Below are 20,120 nucleotides of genomic sequence, written 5' to 3' on the forward strand. Positions count from 1 at the left end.
CAGGTGTGTGTTTGTGGTACGTGTCAGTTGGTTGAAGCTCCGCCCATTTCCACTGCTCACGTCAAGACGGAGTGTTTGGAGGAGGCCTCATCCACCAGAGCCTGCACCGTGATGCACACTTTCACCAGGCCTTTCTCCTCCAGGATGTGGTGAGGAAGACACAGTTTGTCCCGGGAGAGCAGAAACGGGGGGGGGGGGGGGGGGGGGGGGTAGACAGGGAGAAAGAAGAAATGTGGGAGCAGATGTAGAGGCAGAGAGACAAAGGCAGCACAGGATTTAGTGATCACTTAACTGTAACGTCTGTTTCTGTAAGCATGCCTGCACGTGCAGTCCCGTCTCAGCCAGTGCTGCTGAACATCTTTCCTACTGAGATTTCTGTTTGAGTTCATGTGTAGCGAGTCTGCACTGATGCAAACAGCGAAGCGACACGTGACGCTAAGTTAACTTTCCGTTACACCTGGACTCGGTTTCAGACATTTTCTTCTACTCCTGCTTCGGTGTGATGACCGCAGACACCATAAAAGATACCGTGACATCAGCCACTCATTGGCTATTGACAAGATGTTAGTCACAGAGTGTGTATTTTCACACCACAGATGAGCCTCCATTTTGACACACAACACTTCATTTTTTTTATTCAGTATGACCCAAAATGACCCACTGAGCCTATAAACTTAGCCGGATGTTGTTTATGGATATTTCCCCATAAACTTCCATAGGACTGGAATCCATGTGGCCGCCTGCTTTCAGGCACTTCTGCATTGTCTTCATTTTTCTGTCCACATTTTTTAAGGTCTATGGTGCGGACACAGTGACAGCAGACATACCTAAAATAGTCATCACAAGCACACAGCTATGGCCCCACCCACCATCTGTTAAGACTGATTGTTTGCTTGTAGCAGCCAGTAAGAAATGTTGGTTTAAAGGGAGGAGCTGCACCGAGGCCGCTGCAGTGGAAATAAGGGTTGTTCTGAAGATTCAGGTAGACTTACTCAGTGATAAAGATAGTATTGGAATATCACTAGATCTGATCCAGTAACACTGCTGCAGTGACTGTTATGGTTTTAAACTGATGTATCAGTCTGAGCCCAAACACATGAACATGGAGATGATGGATGATCTTGGGGTTCACTTACTAACTTTTCTTTTGTTTTGGTGCTTTTATTAAAGCTGTGCAGACCTAAATAATGTCTGGAGTGAAAGGATCACATAAAACCTTCACGTGTTGGACCTGAAAAGGTTATCAAAATAGGCATATCAAATCCTAGTGGGATTAAATTGTCCTATGGCCATCTCCCATTTTACATACATGAACTTCTGCTTTAGGTTCCTATGCTTTCCTAAACAATGACACTGCAGAACAGAAAACATCCCTAAACTGTATTTATTACCAATCTTTAACAATGTCTAATATCATACACAAGTCATAAAAATAATCCTTCTTACATGAAATCTGTGCAGAGAATGTGGCGTCAACAGCAGCTCACATTTACTGTTCAAATCATTTCATGGAATGTAAACAAACCGTCAATTACTTCAAATAATCACATTGTTCAAAAGGTAATTATGTTATCCAGCTTTATGCCAATCATTCATAAATAAAGATATTTACCATACCATCATTACTATAAACCAAAGTACCAGAGAAGACCCCGGTACTCATTCTCCCAATGAGCTGACAGGCATAGGTGCATTTTTAGATTCAGTGGGCACATCTCCACATTCCTTTAGTTTAATCCTCCATATGTCAAACCCTCAGAGACAAACTGCTTAAGATGATTAAGACATAACTCAAACTCATCTGGTTACTTTAGCCCTTCAAATATTCCTCAAAAACAGTTACATTGCATATCAGGGTGCAGTAGAGTTCAACCGTGTAAATTAAAAAGCTCTCAGCAGGTGCTGGAGTAACATAAATAAATAAAATTCCCATTTTTCTCGAGTTTCAAAACATCATACATCTCATAAATAGAGCTTTTAGAGAATCATTTAGGCAAATAAATACACAAAAATACATCCAACTGATTTCAATAATCAACAAGTGAATTATGGCTTCCGTTTGCGCCTCAAAACTTTACACAATAGAAAAGAGCAAATACTGGTTGTGCGGCTCTGTAATGGTGAGCGTCTCCATTCAGGAAACATGTGCTTCTGCAGTTCACCCTTTCTGTGAGTTGGGATCAATTCAAGCCTACAAGTGCAGTCAGTCTGAAAGAAAAACACCCCAAAGAGCAGAGAGCCATCAAATTAAAGTTCATGTTCGAGAAAACGGGACCTCAGCAGTACCCTCGCAGCCAGTTTGGAGGTCTGCAAATTTTTACATCCGATTAATACTTAATTCATCACAGCATTATTACGACTGTAACATTCAGTGTAGTGTGGCATACAGTAAAAATACAGCACAGTAAGAAGTTACATGTCATTTAAGAAGCCATGGGGAAGAATTTACTGTACGTTCGCCTGACTTTTATATAACACCGTTAAGCACATATAATGGGCTAATTGACTGGGTCCGGTTTGTCATTTTTTTTCACAAAGCCTGTCAGAACCAAGTTCAGCCAAATGTTTGAATGCAGTTGGGTCCATACGTTTTGGGACAGTGACCTTTTTGTTGTACACCACTACAGTGGATTTTAAATCAATAAACATGTGATTGAAGTGCAGATTTGCAGCTTTAATTCAAAGGGTTTATACACAGTCACTCATTCTGAGAGGCTCAAAAGTAATTGGACAAACCTACATAATTTTAAATGTGTCAATACATGAAAATCCTTTGTGATCAGTGAGGGTCTGGAGTCTGGAGCCCACGGACATTAGAAAATGCTGTTTCCACCCCTGCTATGCCTTTGCTGCAGCCACTTTCATTTGCTGCTTGTTTGTGAGTCTTTCTGCATTCAGCTGCTCTGCTGGGTTAAGATCAGGTGACTGAATTGGTCATTGAAGAATATCCCATTTTGTTCCCGTTTCCTGCTACTTCTATCAGCAGTCACATCATCAATAAACACTAGTAGCCCAGTTCCACAGACAGCCTCACCTGCCCATGCCGTAACATTTCCTCCACCATGTTTGACAGATGATGTGGTACGCTTCAGATCAGGAGCGATTTCTCACCCACTCCATCATTTGCTTTTCCCATCATTCTGGTGCAAGTTGATCTTAGTTTCATCTGTCCAAAGATTTTTTTTGTCATAACTGTGCAAACACTTTCTGGCAAAGTTTAATCTGGTCTTCCTGTTCTTGAGTGTAACCAGTGGTTTGAACCTTGTTGTAAACCCTCGATTTACATCGAGGCATCTCTTGATTGTAGACCTTGACAATGACACGCCTACCTCCTTAACCCTTACATATTTTGAATTTGACAACAGTAAAAATACCCTAAATGTCATTCTTTAAGCCTGAAATTTGTTTGATTTTCCTAAAGTGACCCAAAATACACACACACACACAATAAAAAATAAAATATTTTTATATATTAAGGCTGTTCTGGGTCAAATCTGGCCCGTATCTACTGAAACTGATTTTAGAGCCACCAATGTGGGTCAAATCAAGAAAAATGACGTTTTTAGAAAATTGTGAAACTCTACATGCTGTGTCTGTGTGTATTTGCTGTGGTACAGCTATTGCCACCACATTTGTCCAGGTTCCCGCAGAGACAGACGCCTGCTGGATGACAGGGAAACTTGAAACAGTAAAACAGCATCGGCGTGATCACATATGGTACACAAAAGGAACAGAGGTCAGAGTGTGCCTTGAGAAAGGATGCCTGATCTGTAACATGGCTGCACAGTGGTTAGCCCTGTCACCTCACAGCAAGAAGCTTCCTAGTTCAAATCCCAGCTGGGGCCTTTCTGGGTACAGTTAGCCTGTCCTCCCTCTACCTGTGTAGGATTACTTTGGGTATTCCAGCTTCCTCTCACAGGCCAAAGACATACATGTGAGGCTGACTGGTGACTCTAAATTGGCCATGGATGTGAGGCGCATAAATGCTCAAAGTGAAGGGAATAAAGTTCTGTATGAACTCATAGTTAATGTTTGACTTGGAGCTACAGTTTTCTAGTAAGACTAGAAAAGCACATTTCCACCTGCAGTGTAACAAAAATAATCTAAAAATAAACAAATTAGAATCCATTTATTCTGAGCTAACTGATTAACCCTTATATGCGTGCACTTTTTTGCTTACGTTTTTAGTGACCTGGGGTTAATCTGTACCCCATGGATTTAATCAAAGAAAGCATAGATATAACCATAAAATGAACTTTATTTCAACCAATAAATGAACACTGCACGCATCTAACCACCAAACAAACACTGAATGCACTTAAACTGAATTGGAATATTCTGCAAAACATTTATCATTAGCAACCTCATTCTGGATGAACATACCTAAAATGAAGTTACACAATACCAGGTAGCTGATAAGACTTGGGAGCAAAAATATCCAGATATATGTATAGAAAGACTAGCTAATTTCATCTAAATTTGTCTGATATGAAACCTTTTCAAAATATTTTTTATTACGACAAATCACTTTTTTCTGTGTTCACTGTACAATAACCTCCTCAAGTCCAAGGTCAATGTTCTGTATTTCTAGCCATGCCAGATGTGCTGACACGTTTTGTATGTCTTACCCCTACTTATTCTCCCAGATCTTTTACAGTTGCAGCTGGATGTATATAGGATTTGATTCAAGTATTCTAGTCCTATCTATGTATATATATCTATATATATATATATAGATATATATATCTATATATCCTACCTATATAGAGATACCACAAGGTAGCAGTGCTGCATCAAAAAGAGACACCTTTTGGCAATGATGGAAACCCTGGGGTACAGAATTACCCCAGGTCCATAAAACTGTAACTTTCGCAATTGAAATGAAAAAGTTAATAAGTGGCTATTGATTGATGAGGGCAATGCATAAAAAAAGGACCAGTAAGGACCAAGGAACAAACTCCTAAAAGGATTGCTCGATAACATTTACTCCAATAATATTTTAAAAAATTGGGACTTGGGGTACAGAATTACCCCAGGAACGCATAATAGGTGTTCATTTCAGCTTCTTGCTTTATCAAATCATCATGCTTACATTAGGTGGGGCACACACTCACTGAAAATCACTGACTGCAAACAGGCTCATTTTTTACAGCCACTATGTTCATGGAAAGCATCCTTTTTCTTTTTAGCCCCATAGAAAGCACTTTAACACCTAATTACTGTCATACCGGCCAAAGAATAACAGGAAACTCCTGATCACAAGATGAGTAATTAGAGTCGTTAAACGAGATTATTCTTTCTCCCCATGTGACACAAATGCAACAGAAATAAGGAGGAGGAGCCTGGGCAGAAGGAAGGCGGAGCTTGCAGGTGTCACGGTTACGTCAGCTTGGTCCAACTATAGGCCACGAAGAGCAGAACAAGGCAGAGGATGTCAATCAGGCTCGAACCAATAAGGTCCCAGATCTGCCAGGCGGGAGGCGGGGTTTGAGTGGTAACAGAAACCAATAAGGGAGTCTCTGACGCCCCAGGGGAGGTGGGGTTTGGAGCTGAGGTTGCCTCCTCCCGATTCCTGTCTGGAGAGGTCGGATCCAAGGCAACCAGCGCTCGAACTGTGGTGCGAACTGGCTGCAGGCGGCACTGGATGATGTCATAGGGCGAGCAGAGGGAAGACTGTTGTCCCCATTAGGAAGAAAGGGGTGAAGGGGACAGGAGGAAAAAATAGTGGGAAAAGTTGGAAGTAAAAGAACAAAGGAGGCAAAAAAGGAAGCAAAGAAGGAAAAGATGATGTAAGAGAAAGAAGAAAATGAAATGTAGGGAAATAATATTGTAGAGAGCATGGGGTGACGTAAATGAGAGGATATGATGGAAAGGTGGAAGATAAAAGGACAAAACAAGGCAGTGTGTGAAGCAGAACATGAGTGTGTAGTTAAAAAATGAAGGAAGGATGTTGGGATTAAAGGTGTGCAAAAGTTGGTGGAACAAAAACAGGTGAAATATTCTCCACAAAAAAACAGCAAAAAGAGGAAGAGAAAAAACAATGAAAGGGAGAAGTTTAGGGTGGAAAGAGGAAAAATTGAGATTGGAGGAAAAGTGATGGAAAGAAGTTATTAAAGGGAAAGGTGACAGGTAAAAAAAATAAATCAATCAAAAGTTCATAAAAATAGCGAGAAACAAAAAGAAAGAAAATTTATGGAAAAGGGAAGGATGACGAAGAGGAGACAACACAGGAAGAGGAGGAACACGTGGTGCGATCCAGCCGGAAAGTAAAAAAGACAAAGGCAGAAGGTTAACCAATGGACATAAAGGTCAAAGGTCACAGAGTGGAGAAGCTGGTGGTGAGGCAGGCAGGGGAAGGAGGGATGCTTACTGAGAGGGTGGCAATAACCTCTGCAGACCCCTTCCTCCCAGTAAGCAGTCCTATGATGAAGAGGTGGCTGATGGGAGAGCCAGCACGTTAGCATAGAAGCTGTTAGCACGTTAGCGCAGCGAAGCTTTGCAGAAGCATTAAAGCATTCAGGCTGCAGCTTAAACGGCGGCTAGTGAACAGCGTCCACACAGAGGCTGCAAAACAGCCAGCAAGCAGTGATGGAGGTCAAAGGTCAAGGTGATTAAATCCTTGGAACTTCAATTTTCTTACAGATAAAAGCAACATATGAGAGCGCAAAACACACATATCAACAGAACATAAAAAAATAATATAACAAAATGATTACACAATAACCAGCTTACCCTGACCCAGTGTCTCACACCTACTGTCACTTACTTGATGCTGGATTTGAAAAAAAAGAAAAAAAAAATTCTAATATTTCCATTTCCTTAAACAGCCAGCATCCTTGAGCAGCACACTGTTACAAATCAAAACTCCTATTTCTTTTAAACTGGCCAGGGGAGCCTGTGAATGTCACCTCGCTGCCCATTAGCTTCCAACAGAAAATGCCCTCCCACTGTTATTTACTTGAACTCTTGAACTGTAGCAGTTTGACCACTGAAGCCTCTAAATGTGAAGAACACTTTTTCTGTTGACTCTTTCTGCTGCAGAAAAGTAGAATGAGCAGTTTCAGGAAGTTTGCACATTTGTTTTTCCTGGTGATTGATATTGCTCTCCGGTATGGAGCTACAGATAAAAACTGGAAACAAGCACAAACAGCCAGCCTGGATTAGTATAGCGGTAACAAAGTCCACCTACCAGGTTGCCTTGAACAACAGGTGTGTTGGCATGTAACAGCAGGTGCACAGCGTATGTACCCCTCTGTGTTCACTTTAATTTCCTGACTGTAGCCTTGAACTCAGCACAGCCTGCTAGGCAACATAAGCACCCTGCTGCTCCATGTCTTTGGACAAATGCTGCATTATGGTCAGTGTATACAGACAGTGGCGTCTGTGCTGGAAGTGTCCATGGACTCATTTTCAGAGTGCATATCTCAACCACTTATTGATACAGAGGGTTATGGAAACCTAGCAACAACGAGCCTAAGTTTTCTCCTCTGTCATTATTTGCAGGGGTGATATTGTAAGTCTTGCCCCTTCTTGCTTTTGATTGGCCGATGAGAGAACAAGGGCATTGGAGGAACAGCGGGTTTCCAAATGCTGAGCTACTGAATGTGAAGAGCACTACAGGAAAACAGCTGTGCCCTGACTGGCTTTTGTTTAATGCTGAGGACTCTGAGTGGTGAAACTCAGATTCACAGAATTTGTATTAAAAATAGTATAAAAAAAAAAAAAAAAAGTATGCTTCCTGTGGACATAGACCCATAATGCTGTCAAAATGAGAAACTGATGTTTCCACAAACACAGTTCTCCACTGTTTACAGTCTTTATGCCGTGCTAAGCTAGCCAGCTGCTGGCTTTAATCTCACATGATGCCTCTGCAAAATGTATTGACAATGTGTATTCTGCAAACAGTTGGCGAGTGGTTGCTGGAGGTTACTGGTAGTCGCAAACATGAAATTGGTGCAGCACCAAAAGGGTTCTTGCACTTGCTTTGGACACCACCAGGCTACAGCAGTTAGCAGTAGTTTGCATGGAAGATGCGGGCATGTCTGCAAACACTTGCAAACTTCTTGCCAAGCACTAGTGAAACTCTGAAAAGTGTGACACGAACAAGAAATGGAGAACATTCTCCTTCAAAGTAAAAGTTGCACCTTTTGAAATGTATCAGTTGTAGTGGTAAGGCACAACTTTTACTTTGAAGGTGAATGTTCTCGGTTTCCAGATTGTGACACACTTTTTCAAGCTTTATTACAATGTGGAGAGTAAAAATTGGACGAGTTGGTGTCTTCCATGCAAACTATGGGCAACTGCAGCAATCTACTAGCAACCATCCTCTTTGTGGCTGATTTCACCCAGCAACAGGCAGCAACCACTCACCAACCAGTCAGGGAATTCCCATTTTTCCCAAGTGACCGGTCACTTGGGAAAAATGTGATCTCTGGTCACTAGGCCTGTGTGGCCTGACCAGTCTGTAGACCCGTGTGACTGAGGCCAAAGGCCAGCTTAAAAAACGCTGGAATGCTTCACATGGGTATCAGGTTGGTGTCACTAAAGAGTTTGTGCACCAACTTGTAGCTCAAGTGAGAATATCCGGGACCTATTTCAGGGTGATATGGACTCAGCTGACATTTCTGCATTAGCATCTTAGACACCCTTGATAGTGCTTCTTTCTTCACATCGTTTAATTTTAAAAGGTTTTACATTACTTTTAAGCAAAGAGTTTTACAAAAAGTACCTTCAGGTGTGCAGGTGTACAGTAGAGAGAGTGATAACCATCTGAACATCTAGCTCACTACTAACTTGTTCAACTTTTAGACTTTCTTTGTTCTTTTTTAAATGATTTCAGTCAGAATCCACCACACAGCAGGGTCTATAACAGAAACCTGCCTCAAGTATCAAGTTCTCCTTTTACAGCTTCAGTCTGGACACAAAGACTCCTTAAACCAGTGCAGTGGTGGGGATGTGTGTTCCAGAGGCTCAAATCTAAACTTTTGTTAAGTGTGGTCAAACACATGGAGTAAACACAAGCAGCCCATTCTGCTCCGTACCAGATTGGAGCTGCTATTTTGATTGACTCCTGTCATGATGGAGGAAGCTGTAAGCTGCAGGCAGCGATGACGGTGGTGATGAGTCAGCGTTACATGTTGAAGTTAAACGACTCCATTTGATAGCCATGAGAACAAAAAGGAGGCAGGATTCAACCAGTCCTGGGAGAAAGCTGAGTGCTTTTCAAGTTTTATGTTAAAAACAGATTTGGGTTGAAACTCACTTATGTTAGACTGATGTACTTCTTATTCAGTGTCATATATGTAAAAAAAAAAAAATTGTAATCAATCAGTTTTACTTGCTCAAGGATGACATTGCAAAAAGTTGCTTTTAGACACAGAGAACCATCAGCTTTCCTTCCATGTCTGGTTTATAATTTAGTGTCCGGCAAAAATCTATAATTTTAGTTTTCACCTCATATACTGACATAAATCAGAAGGAAATGGAAGGTGCCAATGCTGCATTACCATTCATAAAATTATACCTGCGATCCTGAAGAGATCCGTTTTTTGCAGGACACTTTCACAACTCTTTTGACTTCTTACGTCAACAATCAGCCAACAACCAAGGCAACTGTTTGATTTAGGCCAATATGGAGTCAACGGGGACTTTCTCTGAAGAACTGGGGGTGTTTTCAGGTTGGTACGTTGCTGGTTTACATCCCTGCGCTGACTTGCAGAAAGACCTTCGGCAGCAGTGGGGCTGCACGAAAACTGTCATGGTAACACTGGACTGGTCTCAGCGTGTAATAACTTGAAGCAGGTTTTGGATGACATGCAACTTGAAATCAACCCCCAGTTCAGAGAGGCTACGGGGATCTAGTAAAGGGTTTGCAATCATACTAAGAGCCACATCTTACCTGTGGCACGCCTATTTTTCTGCAGGCATCCAGAAAGTTCTCCACATTCCTCCGACACTTGGCCATGTTGAGTTTAGGCTGGAAGCACAAATATAACAACTTACTGAACTACACTTAGAAACACATTTTAAACATAACAGGAAACGAAACCCTTTCCAGTCATTATTTTAAGGGTCAAAGGTCGCAACTGACAGTAAGACGTACCACTGCAGGTGAGGGGACATGGATGCTGGCGACAGAGCGTGGGCGAATGTGATTGGCCAGATGGCAGAGCACGACGCCGTCCATCAGAGACGAACCGAGGTCTTCAGGAAGGACGACCTTCAGCCTGCTCTCTATGCTCTGAGGAAACAATGCAGGCAGCTATGTGTGAGCAACAGCACTGGATTACAGTATTACACATGATCATCCACAGCACGCCGACGGGTCTCAAGAGCTTGAAAAAAGGTGACTGGACTTCTTTAAGTTTTTGAAGGCGTTTCACCTCTCATCCAAGAGGCTTCTCCCTAAAGGTGGAGCATCCCAGGTATTTAAACCCTGGTGGGGGCTGTCCCCTTTGGAGGTGGTCACTGACGCACTATTATTCATGTGCAGCATTACATGAGCCAAGATGTGTCCACTGTGAACGATCATCATTGAACAGAGGTGAAGGCTTACGACACCAGCTGTCAGCCACCTACAATGCAGCCTTGAAATCCCTTCAAAGGTGCCTCAACCCCCACTCACACCTTACTTCAGGTGACCTCAATAGGTCACACTATAGGGTGGGGTAAAGTCACACAGGGATTTCACCTGAAACCTGATCAATAGTGGGTAAACGACCACCTCCAAAGGGGACAGCCCCCACCAGGGTTTAAATTCCTGGGACTCTCCACCTTTTGGTTTTAGAACTGAAGAAGTCTCTTGGATGAGAGGATGAAGTCCAGTCGCCTCTTTTCAAGCTCTTGAGACTACCATGACCTGGATTACTGAGACCCTACACAGACACAGCACACCGACAGCTGACTTTAGCACCATTCACGCAGAATGAACATATATTACAGGGGAGGAGGGGAATGAAATATTCATCATTCTCATCTGTAACTGGCTCCAGGCAGCATTTTAACCAGGATGAAAACACTGTGAATCAGTCAGTTGGACTTAGCCTTCCCGATGACATCATCACTTCTTATGTCTATCCAAAATAAACCCACATAACTCCACTTAGAATGATAGAAATTCAGAATTTACTTGAAAATCGTTAGCTTTGATGTGATGGAGCTCAAAGATGCAGTCAAGCCATTTAAAAAACATTCATGTTCATCCAAACAGCAAACCTCTGAGTCACAGCAAATCTGAACACATTAGATTCAGTGTGGCAAAACACTTATTGGAGGTTAGATTACCTCTGAGTTCCATCACCAGCATCACGAGTTCATACAGGAATAAAAGCAAAACATGGAGAACAGCAACAAAACTTCCTGTAGGTGAAGAACCTTCCTGACAGTTGGCAGATTTCACTGAGTTGATAACATGCTAAGCTAAAAACCTCTCTGGTTCAGCACACGGCTCCAACAGGGTTTAAATCAGAAGAGGAGCTGCCCGTTTACAGGAGGCCATTCCAGCTACAATTCTTACCAGTGAAAAATGACCCAAATCTGTATCCAGGGTTCGTACACCTTTTCCAGGATCAAATTCAAGCACCTTTTAAGCACTTCCAAGGTCAATTTTCATGATTTTCCAGCACATTAAGGGGTCATTAAGGGGTCATTCACAATTATCAACATTTTCCAAAGTTTACTCTTTTTCAGACCCCCTCCCCAAAAGTGTACAAAGAAAATGTTGATATTTTTTCATGACATTTAATTTCTCCTGGTTTGGTGGTATTTTAATGTAATAGGAAGTATTAAAAACACATCCCGGTGTTGAAAAATTCTGGATATCTTGGTAGTAAATATACTCTTGCCTATCCATTAAAACATTGTATTGCACAGCATGTACGCAAAATGTACATGGTTTAGGGGAAGGATCCAAAAAGCTCTCTGAGAGATTTCAGCTGTCAGTTTCCACTGTGAGGAACATAGTGAGGAAATGGAAGACCACAGGCACAGTTCTAGTTAAGGCCCGAAGTGGCAGGCCAAGAAAAACCTCAGATAGGCAGAGGAGAAGGATGGTGAGAACAGTCATAGTCAACCCACAGAGCAGCTCCAAAGACCTACAACATCATGTTGCTGCAGATGGTGTCACTGTGCATCATTCAACTATTGAGCGCACTTTGCACAAGGAGAGGCTGTATGGGACAGTAATGCAGAAGAAGCCTTTTCTGCACACACGCCACAAACAGAGTCGCTAAAGCATATTTGGACAAGCCAGCTTCATTTTGGAATAAGGTGCTGTGGACTCATGAAACTAAACTGCGTTATTTGGACATAACAAGGGGCGGTATGCATGGTGGGAAAAGAACACAGCACTCCAAGACAAACACTTGGTGCCCACAGTAACATTTGGTGGTGGTTCCATCATGCTGTGGGGCTGTGGGGCCAGTGCAGGTACTGGGAATCTTGTTAAAGTTGAGGGTCACATGGATCCCAGTCAATATCAGCAGATTCTTGAGAACAATGTTCAAGAATCAGTGACAAAGTTGAAGTTGTGCCGGGGCTGGATACTTCAACAAGACAACAACCCTAAACACTGCTCAGAATCTACTGAGGCGTTCATGCAGAGGAACAAGTACAACCTTCTGGAACGGCCATCTCAGTCCCAGACCTGAATATTATTGAAAATCTGTGGTGGGATTTAAAGCGGGCTGCTCATGCTCAGAAACCATCAAACCTGACTGAACTGGAGATGTTTTGTAAAGAAGAACGGTCCAAAATACCTTCAACCAGAATCCAGACTCTCATTGGAAGCTATAGGAAGAGTTTAGAGGCTGTTATTTCTGCAAAAGGAGGATCTACTAAATATTGATGAAATTTTCTGTTGGGGTGCCCAAAATTATGCACCTGCCTAATTTTGTTTAAATAATTATTGAAGACTTTCTGTAAATCCTGTAAACTTTATTTCACTTCTCAAATATCCCTGTGTTCATCTGCTTTATGATATACTTAACTGAAACTGCTGATCTGAACAACCAATGATTTATAAAGGAAAATCATGACAATTATCAGGGGTGGCCAAACATCTGCATACCACTGTATCATCTGAATAGCGGGTCTTGTGCCAAAAAATGATTTCCAGTATTTTCCAAAAAAATGATTGCTGGTATTTATATAGTTGTAAATTACTTGCTGACGTATGGTCTGTCAAGCATATCTCGAATATTATCTCTCATGAATGATGTCAACTCATTTTGAGTCATAAATAACACTCCTGTCACATGGTAGAAGCTGCAATTTTTGGCAACACCGGCAGATAGTGTTGCCAACTTAGTTACTTTGTCACTTGGACTTTTCAGACCCCCTAGTGACTTTTTTTTTTTTTGTCCAAAAAGTGACCAGCATCAAATTTAGTGACTTTTCCCGGTGTCATCGGGGACTTTTGAAGAGTTTTAGAGATATGCCGTGTTGTTCCAAAAAAATGATTTCCAGTATTTCCCCCTAAAAAATTATTGGTTGTATTTAAATGGCTGTAGATTAATTTTTGGCCTAACATCTGTGAAACATCTGTGTCAAACACATCTCTCGTGAATGATATTATGTCATTCTGAGCAAGAAACAACACTCCTGTCACAGGTAGAAGCTGCAATCACTTCTTGGCAAAGTGCCTTTCATATATTCTTTATTAATGAAGGTAAAAATTATCATTGACATTAAAAATGTCTTTTTTCCTGAGAGATCTGCCAAGAGGGCTGCAGAAATTGCAACAAATGTAACATTATAGTTCTATAAAGGGTAGCCAAAAACGACTGGACTGATTATAATGCTGATACAGTAATGCAGTCATAAATATATTTGCAAAACAAGTCATTTCTTCATTTTATATATAAGCCCTTCATAAATCCTGTGCAGCAGCACGGTGGCGCAGTGGTTAGCACTGCTGCCTCACAGTTAGAATAACATCTGGAAGGCCTGGGTTCGATTCCACCTTGGCCCAGGCCTCTCCCTCTCTCTGTGTGGAGTTTGCATGTTCTCCCCGTGCTTGCGTGGGTTTCCTCCGGGTACTCCGGTTTCCTCCCACATTCCAAAGACATGCACTTACTGGGGTTAGGTTAATTGGCTACTCTAAATTGCCCATAGGTGTGAATGACAGCGTGAATGTGTGTGTGAAAGGTTGTTTGTCTCTGTGTTGGCCCTGCAACAGGCTGGCGACCTGTTCAGGGTGTACCCCGCCTCTCGCCCTGTGACAGCTGGGATAGGCTCCAGCCCCCCCGCGACCCTGAACAGGATGAGCGGAAGCGAATGGATGGATGGATAAATCCTGTGCGCCACAGTCTATTTACCGATATAAGAAAGATAATACAGTAAAAAAATAAAATCGGAAATCACTTTTTGGCACAACACCGGAAACATGAAAATTCCGTTGTCGCCGTGTTTTGTGTACATACAGCAATACTGCGGCCCTTCCTACGCTGTGGCATCGCCCGGACCTCTCTTCGGCCGAGGGGGACACCTAACCCCACCCCCGGTCCTCGATTCGTCCTTTGGCGAGTTTTAAGACAGCCAACAGCGAGTTTTCTTACACAAAACTTGGCAGCAGTGCCAGCCGCCAATCACCAGATTGCGTACAAATATAAGCATAGATGACAACACGCCAGGAACATATAGAATTAATGTACATACCTTCTGAATAAAATCCATCATGGTTTTCTGCGGTTTACTGCGTACGGCTTACATTTTTGATTCAGCTTTTTGGAACAATACTTCCCCTTCCTTGTTGAATTTATCTTCGGCGGTTTTGGCATCTTTCCACACCTGCTGCGCCGCACTCACAGCTTATTCCTGTCTAATATCGTTATTGAGTCTTTCTGTGAATCGATGATGGACTATTTTAGAAAATTCAATGAAGCCTTTGAATTGATCCGCCAGATCGGAGGCCATATCGCTGCCGACCACGCAACGGCGCAGCGGTGTGCAAGTGAACGAGAGCGCCTCCGTGGATGCTCAGAGTTCTACGCTGTTGAATTTACTCGCGAGGAATGACATTATTTGCGGGGATTATGTTTGGTTTTTTCTCGCGCGTAACTTTTGACTTAAAAGTATTCCATATTCGTCTGATCCATAATTGGAATTTGCAGTTTTCCAGTCACTCATTAAAACGGCCACTCTCTGTCTTCGGGGGAGGGGCGTGGTCACAAACAGACTGACAGATCACATGCAGACGGGCAGGCCAGACCCATGCGGAGAAATTTTCATTTTAGACTTTACGACTCATTTTATTTCTCCGTTTCATAAGCGAACTGTTCAACCAGATAGTTATATTTTTATTTACAAAAAAAAGCGGTTGCAATTTCAAGCACTTTCAAGCACTATATCCAAAATTCAAGCACTTTTCAAACCTTGAAAGGACAATATTAAAATTCAAGCATTTTCAAGGATTTCCAGCACCCGTACGAACCCTGTGCTTATCTTCTTCCACTTTTTAACTGACTGAACACAAATTGGAACACATGAAAACACTGTTTTTTGCTGCCTATCTTTTTATTCTTTTAAATATGCTGACAGCCTCCTGCCACCTGTTGCGCTCTATATGGACATCTTTACCTTTCTGCACTCATTCATGGCTGAAGAACTGTAAAATATTATCACTATGGATGGATCTTTGGTTCCACATATTTTTAACACTGTTCCCAGGGGACAGCACACATCTTCAAACTTCTTTGTAACATTTTAAAAAACTATCAGAATAATATCATGCAAAGAGCTGCTGGCTGGCTGAAGGAGGCGGCACTTCAGACAGGCTCCGCTGGCAGGCTCCCACACCTCATTCCAGATTTTGCCACTGGAAAATCACATTTTGGAACAAAAGAACAGAAAGAACTTTAAAATCAGGTTGGGAGTTACTTTATACACATAGAAGCTTTGCTTAAGCCAAATAGTAGGCTATACAAAGAAATACATTTACTTCAATACTGAACTAAAATAATGATTTAAATTTTATGGCTCTTTCCCACTTCCTCAGACTGAAATGGTGCACTCATTAGTACTTGTATGACAGCTTTAGTTCCTGCTTTTCAGTTGAACTTTTCTTAATGTCCTTGCAGTGAAGTTGAAACAAAGTTTCTCCAAATGTGATTTTTTTTCCTCATAATTATAAAGGTTGAAGTGTTCTGCTGTATGCTGAGAAATTCTGCTTCCTCACTGATTTTCTCTTAAATGCATCAAAGAGACAAAAAGAGGACATTTTCCTGATCTCTTTGTCTCCACTTTTTAGAGATGCACTGTTCTTAGTAGTAATAGGTAGGTGGCCCTGCACCCCCCCGATTGGATTAAAAATGTCAGACTATGCTCAGACTATGCAACCCTCATGAACAGCCCTACATCAACGATTCTCCTCTGCTGAAGGCAAAAACAGAATTTCATGGTTATCATAACCTTCTGCATAAGCTCAGAGCGATGAGCAGTACAATGTTTTTCCATGTTAAAGCATGGAGTGTGGGCAGGGTGATCAGCTGACATGGAGTTTTTGTTTGTTTTCAATCATTGTTACAAACCTGACTATTAAGAATATGGCTTATATGCTACAGTTTTTGAGGTGGGCGGCTGAATGTATCCTGACACTATCTACTAACCCTAACTTAATAAAATATCTATTACTAATGTGATTTTTAATTAAAGTAGGTTTTTATCTCGGAGTTTCTCTTGGAGTAAACATTAAATTGACCCAATAACTTTAATAAGCTGCACTGACTCAAAAGTCTGAATTTCTGAAGTTCTGTCTCTGTGCTCACAGTTTCTGAAACATAATGAGTGTCTCTGAAAAACAAACTATGCAGCTAACACTGTTTACCCCCTAAAACATCCAAAGCACTGATTATTTCCCTTCATGTCACAGAGACATTAAATACAGATGCTTAGATGTAACTGATAAAAAGAGTGTTGCTCAGATTGCAATAAATCCTGGTGTTTGTTGTAGATATAACAAAATGGGTGTACACAGCAGGCTTTGTGTTTTTTACAAGAGGTCGGCATAAAATATGTCTGGTGATTCAATAAAAGTGTGTTTAAAATATCTTTCATCATCTATATCCCACTGTCCCTAGTAATCTTCTCCTCCACCTAATCCATGAACCTACTCTGAGGTCCTGCAGTGTATCCACACTCCATGCTCAACACATGTCCAAACCATCTCAGCCTCTCTAACTTTTGTCTCAATCCAGGTGGCTCCCACAGAAAGACCATAACCTCTTGACCTCTGGCCTCAGCCTATTAGGACTGTGCTGCCCAATCTATGTGTTGCAGGGTCCCTGTCTCCCTGAACTGATGTGTGCAGGTTAGCGTTTGTCCACTATGATGAACTGCACATGAAATTTGTATGAACAATTCTGTCAGTAAACAGGGGTAAAGCGGGGACTTTACAGAAAGTGAAGAAGGCTTTAATGCACCGAAGAAGATTTGCTGAGAAACATAAAGACAGAGTTCAAAGTGTAGAAGCCTCCCTGCTACTTCTGTGCTCTTCAAGCACTGCTACAACATCCAGAAACATCAGAGTCGCTGTTCAGAGGCCACATCACTGCACAAACAATGAATATATAAGAATATCATCCTAAAGAATTCAACTTTTGAGTGATGCAGTCAGTGAAAGAAATGAAACAGTTGGATTTTTTCAGATTCCTTATCATCTTGGAAATATGAACAATACGTGTGTTTCAAACTTTCCTTTTGAGAGCAGATAGAAACCTTTAAAATAATGTTTGCTGAGACTTTTACCAAAATTTCCTGAACTAAAAGGCAATATTAACCAAAAGGCAGTTTAAAAGCTTTAATCTCTGAACCATAAACGTTAACACTCACAATAGAATTATAACAGTGGGCTATCTCATTTTAATACCAAATTCAACCACAGAGAACAGACGCCCGTAGCGATTAGCATTAGCAACTAGCATTAACAGCTAGCGCTAGCATTAGCACACGCGAGACATGAGTTTCATTAAACAGCCACAATAAGGCATGAACCAAACCGTAGCAGACACCAAACAACGTTCATATGAACTCCCGAATGGTTTTTCTTAAAGGTGTCTACAAGCAATATTAAAATATAAGATAGGTGATTTGTCGACATCAACCATTAGCTTCGGCTAACAGTAAGCATACTGAACTCACCGGGATTTCCACACGACTGTCTCGTCGAGTTCCACTATGGTTCACAATGTTCACAATGCTCCTTTCTATTTCTCCCACTCACTTACTGTGAGCTATCTTGTTATCTCCAGCTACAGCAGGTTACTCTGGCGTGGTCAAGGTCAGAATGCGGCGATCGCTGAAGAGTGCTAGCATAAAGACAGGCATAACCAGGCGCACTCTACTGGGACCAATGAGTATTGCAGTCTAGATCAGATAAACAGGCTTAGTAGCCCAATCCTTCAGGTGGGTTACACCAACATGGGGTATGCCTTTGGTCTCGCATCTGTCTGTAAACAGATTTAATGGTATGAATAAACCTTGTATTAAAGCAAACCAAATACAAGCATTTCAGAGAACCTGAACTTTTCTTATGACTTTCCAATTACAGAGAGTTTTCCAGCATCTTTACACAACACAGACATTCTAATTACCTAGTATTTGTTTGAACAAATATACCTGACTCTTCTTTTACCACCCCATTCTTGTGTAACTTCAACAGTTATGGCAATACAGACCTGATTCAAACATCAGGCGGGGAGAAATCATATACAGATCAACCCAGATGGCTCTGAGACATTTATGTGGAAGACCATGGACAGCAGCTGCTGCCTCAGGTGGGATCAAAGAGCCGGAAACATCACCTGATAAGACAAATAGATAATAACCAGTGAGAAATAAAGATGTTATTTACTGGACACTTTGGACCAATCTAAAGCCTCTTTCATTACAACATTTTGACAAATCACAAGTCTTCTCGTTGAATGGCCACACACCAATCAGCACTGCTCTTCATTGTAGAGCGTAATCCAGTCATAGCCAGGACTAATTACACTACTCTATGGCTCAATCCCAAAATAGATCGTGCAATATACTGAAGGGGAACACAAAAATCCTGTGGTATGGTCCGGTAAAAGGAAAAAACAAAAATTATAAGCTAACTTTCCAATACATAACCTCCCTCCATTACAGGAACTAATACTTTATTGACACAGAGCAGAGCCGTGCTCAGAAACACTGACGGTGACCGTAGTTCATTATCTGCTACAGCCATCACAGTCACGGTGGTCAAACCTTAACACCACACAACGTGTGTAATTCACATCTCAAAATAATAACAACAGTGAGAGACCAGCACAACATAGCTGACAACTCTGTAACTAAACACATAAACACCGACATGAACACTCCCGTGAGTTTTTCACACAGTTATCTGATCCAAACAACAGAAAATCCGTGTCAGCTGATCACATGTTCCATGTTTTAACATGGAAAAAACACTGTACTACTCCTCATTGTATGCAGTAAAAAAAAAAAAACTACTTTAATAAAAAAGTCACGTTAGTAATTGGAGGATAATCTGTCACGTATAAGGCTTTTTCTTAATAGCCCGGTTTGTAATAATGAAACACGCTAAAAGCAAGACATCGAGACAAAGAATTGTTTCAAATACATCACGGCTTTGGGGTTGTATGCACTACAGTTAAAAAGATATATTTTAATTAAAGATCAAATTAGTAATAGATATTTTATTTTCATTAAATTGGGGTTATTAGGACATGTTAGGACACCTTTTGTCGTGCACAAGCAAGGCCACCAGTTTTTCTGACACCCCACCCACGTGAAAAATTCCAGCAAACAGATTGAGCGGTTAGTGCTCCGTTTGTGCTGGTTTGTGCCGTTAAAATTTTCGTTTGTGCTGCTTTCGTTTCTGAGTTATTAAAGATTATTTTTTAGATCATCCAAAGGTCACCATCCCCCCCATCTTGCTCCAAATCAAACCACAGTGGTCTACTTTTTTAATGCTCCGTTTGTACAGTTAAAAATGTCGTTTGTGCTGCTTTTGCTGCCAAGTAAAACCAGAGTTACGCCCAATAATTCACTTTTTGCTGTATAGTGTCCTCACCTTCGATGCGTGTTTTGTGCAGAAATAAACGGCGGAAACGGAAGTCTCGCTAACAGGAAGT

At 41.5% G+C, this 20,120-nt stretch overlaps 1 protein-coding gene across 1 annotated transcript; it reads right to left on the minus strand.

Annotated features, from left to right (window-relative positions):
* Nucleotides 1-292: 292 nt before the first annotated feature.
* LOC115795281 (leucine-rich repeat and calponin homology domain-containing protein 1-like) lies at nucleotides 293-20,095 on the minus strand. The gene is made up of 4 exons (XM_030751093.1): nucleotides 20,060-20,095; nucleotides 10,103-10,240; nucleotides 9,899-9,976; nucleotides 293-2,208 (listed from the first exon to the last, which is right to left on the minus strand). Exons 2-4 carry the CDS (start codon nucleotides 10,184-10,186, stop codon nucleotides 2,047-2,049), a joined length of 324 nt encoding a protein of 107 aa, XP_030606953.1. The 5' UTR covers nucleotides 10,187-10,240; nucleotides 20,060-20,095; the 3' UTR covers nucleotides 293-2,046.
* Between the last annotated feature and the right edge of the window lie 25 nt (nucleotides 20,096-20,120).

This window comes from Archocentrus centrarchus, chromosome 17 (assembly GCF_007364275.1).
Source record: "Archocentrus centrarchus isolate MPI-CPG fArcCen1 chromosome 17, fArcCen1, whole genome shotgun sequence".
Taxonomy (NCBI): Eukaryota; Metazoa; Chordata; class Actinopteri; order Cichliformes; family Cichlidae; genus Archocentrus; species Archocentrus centrarchus.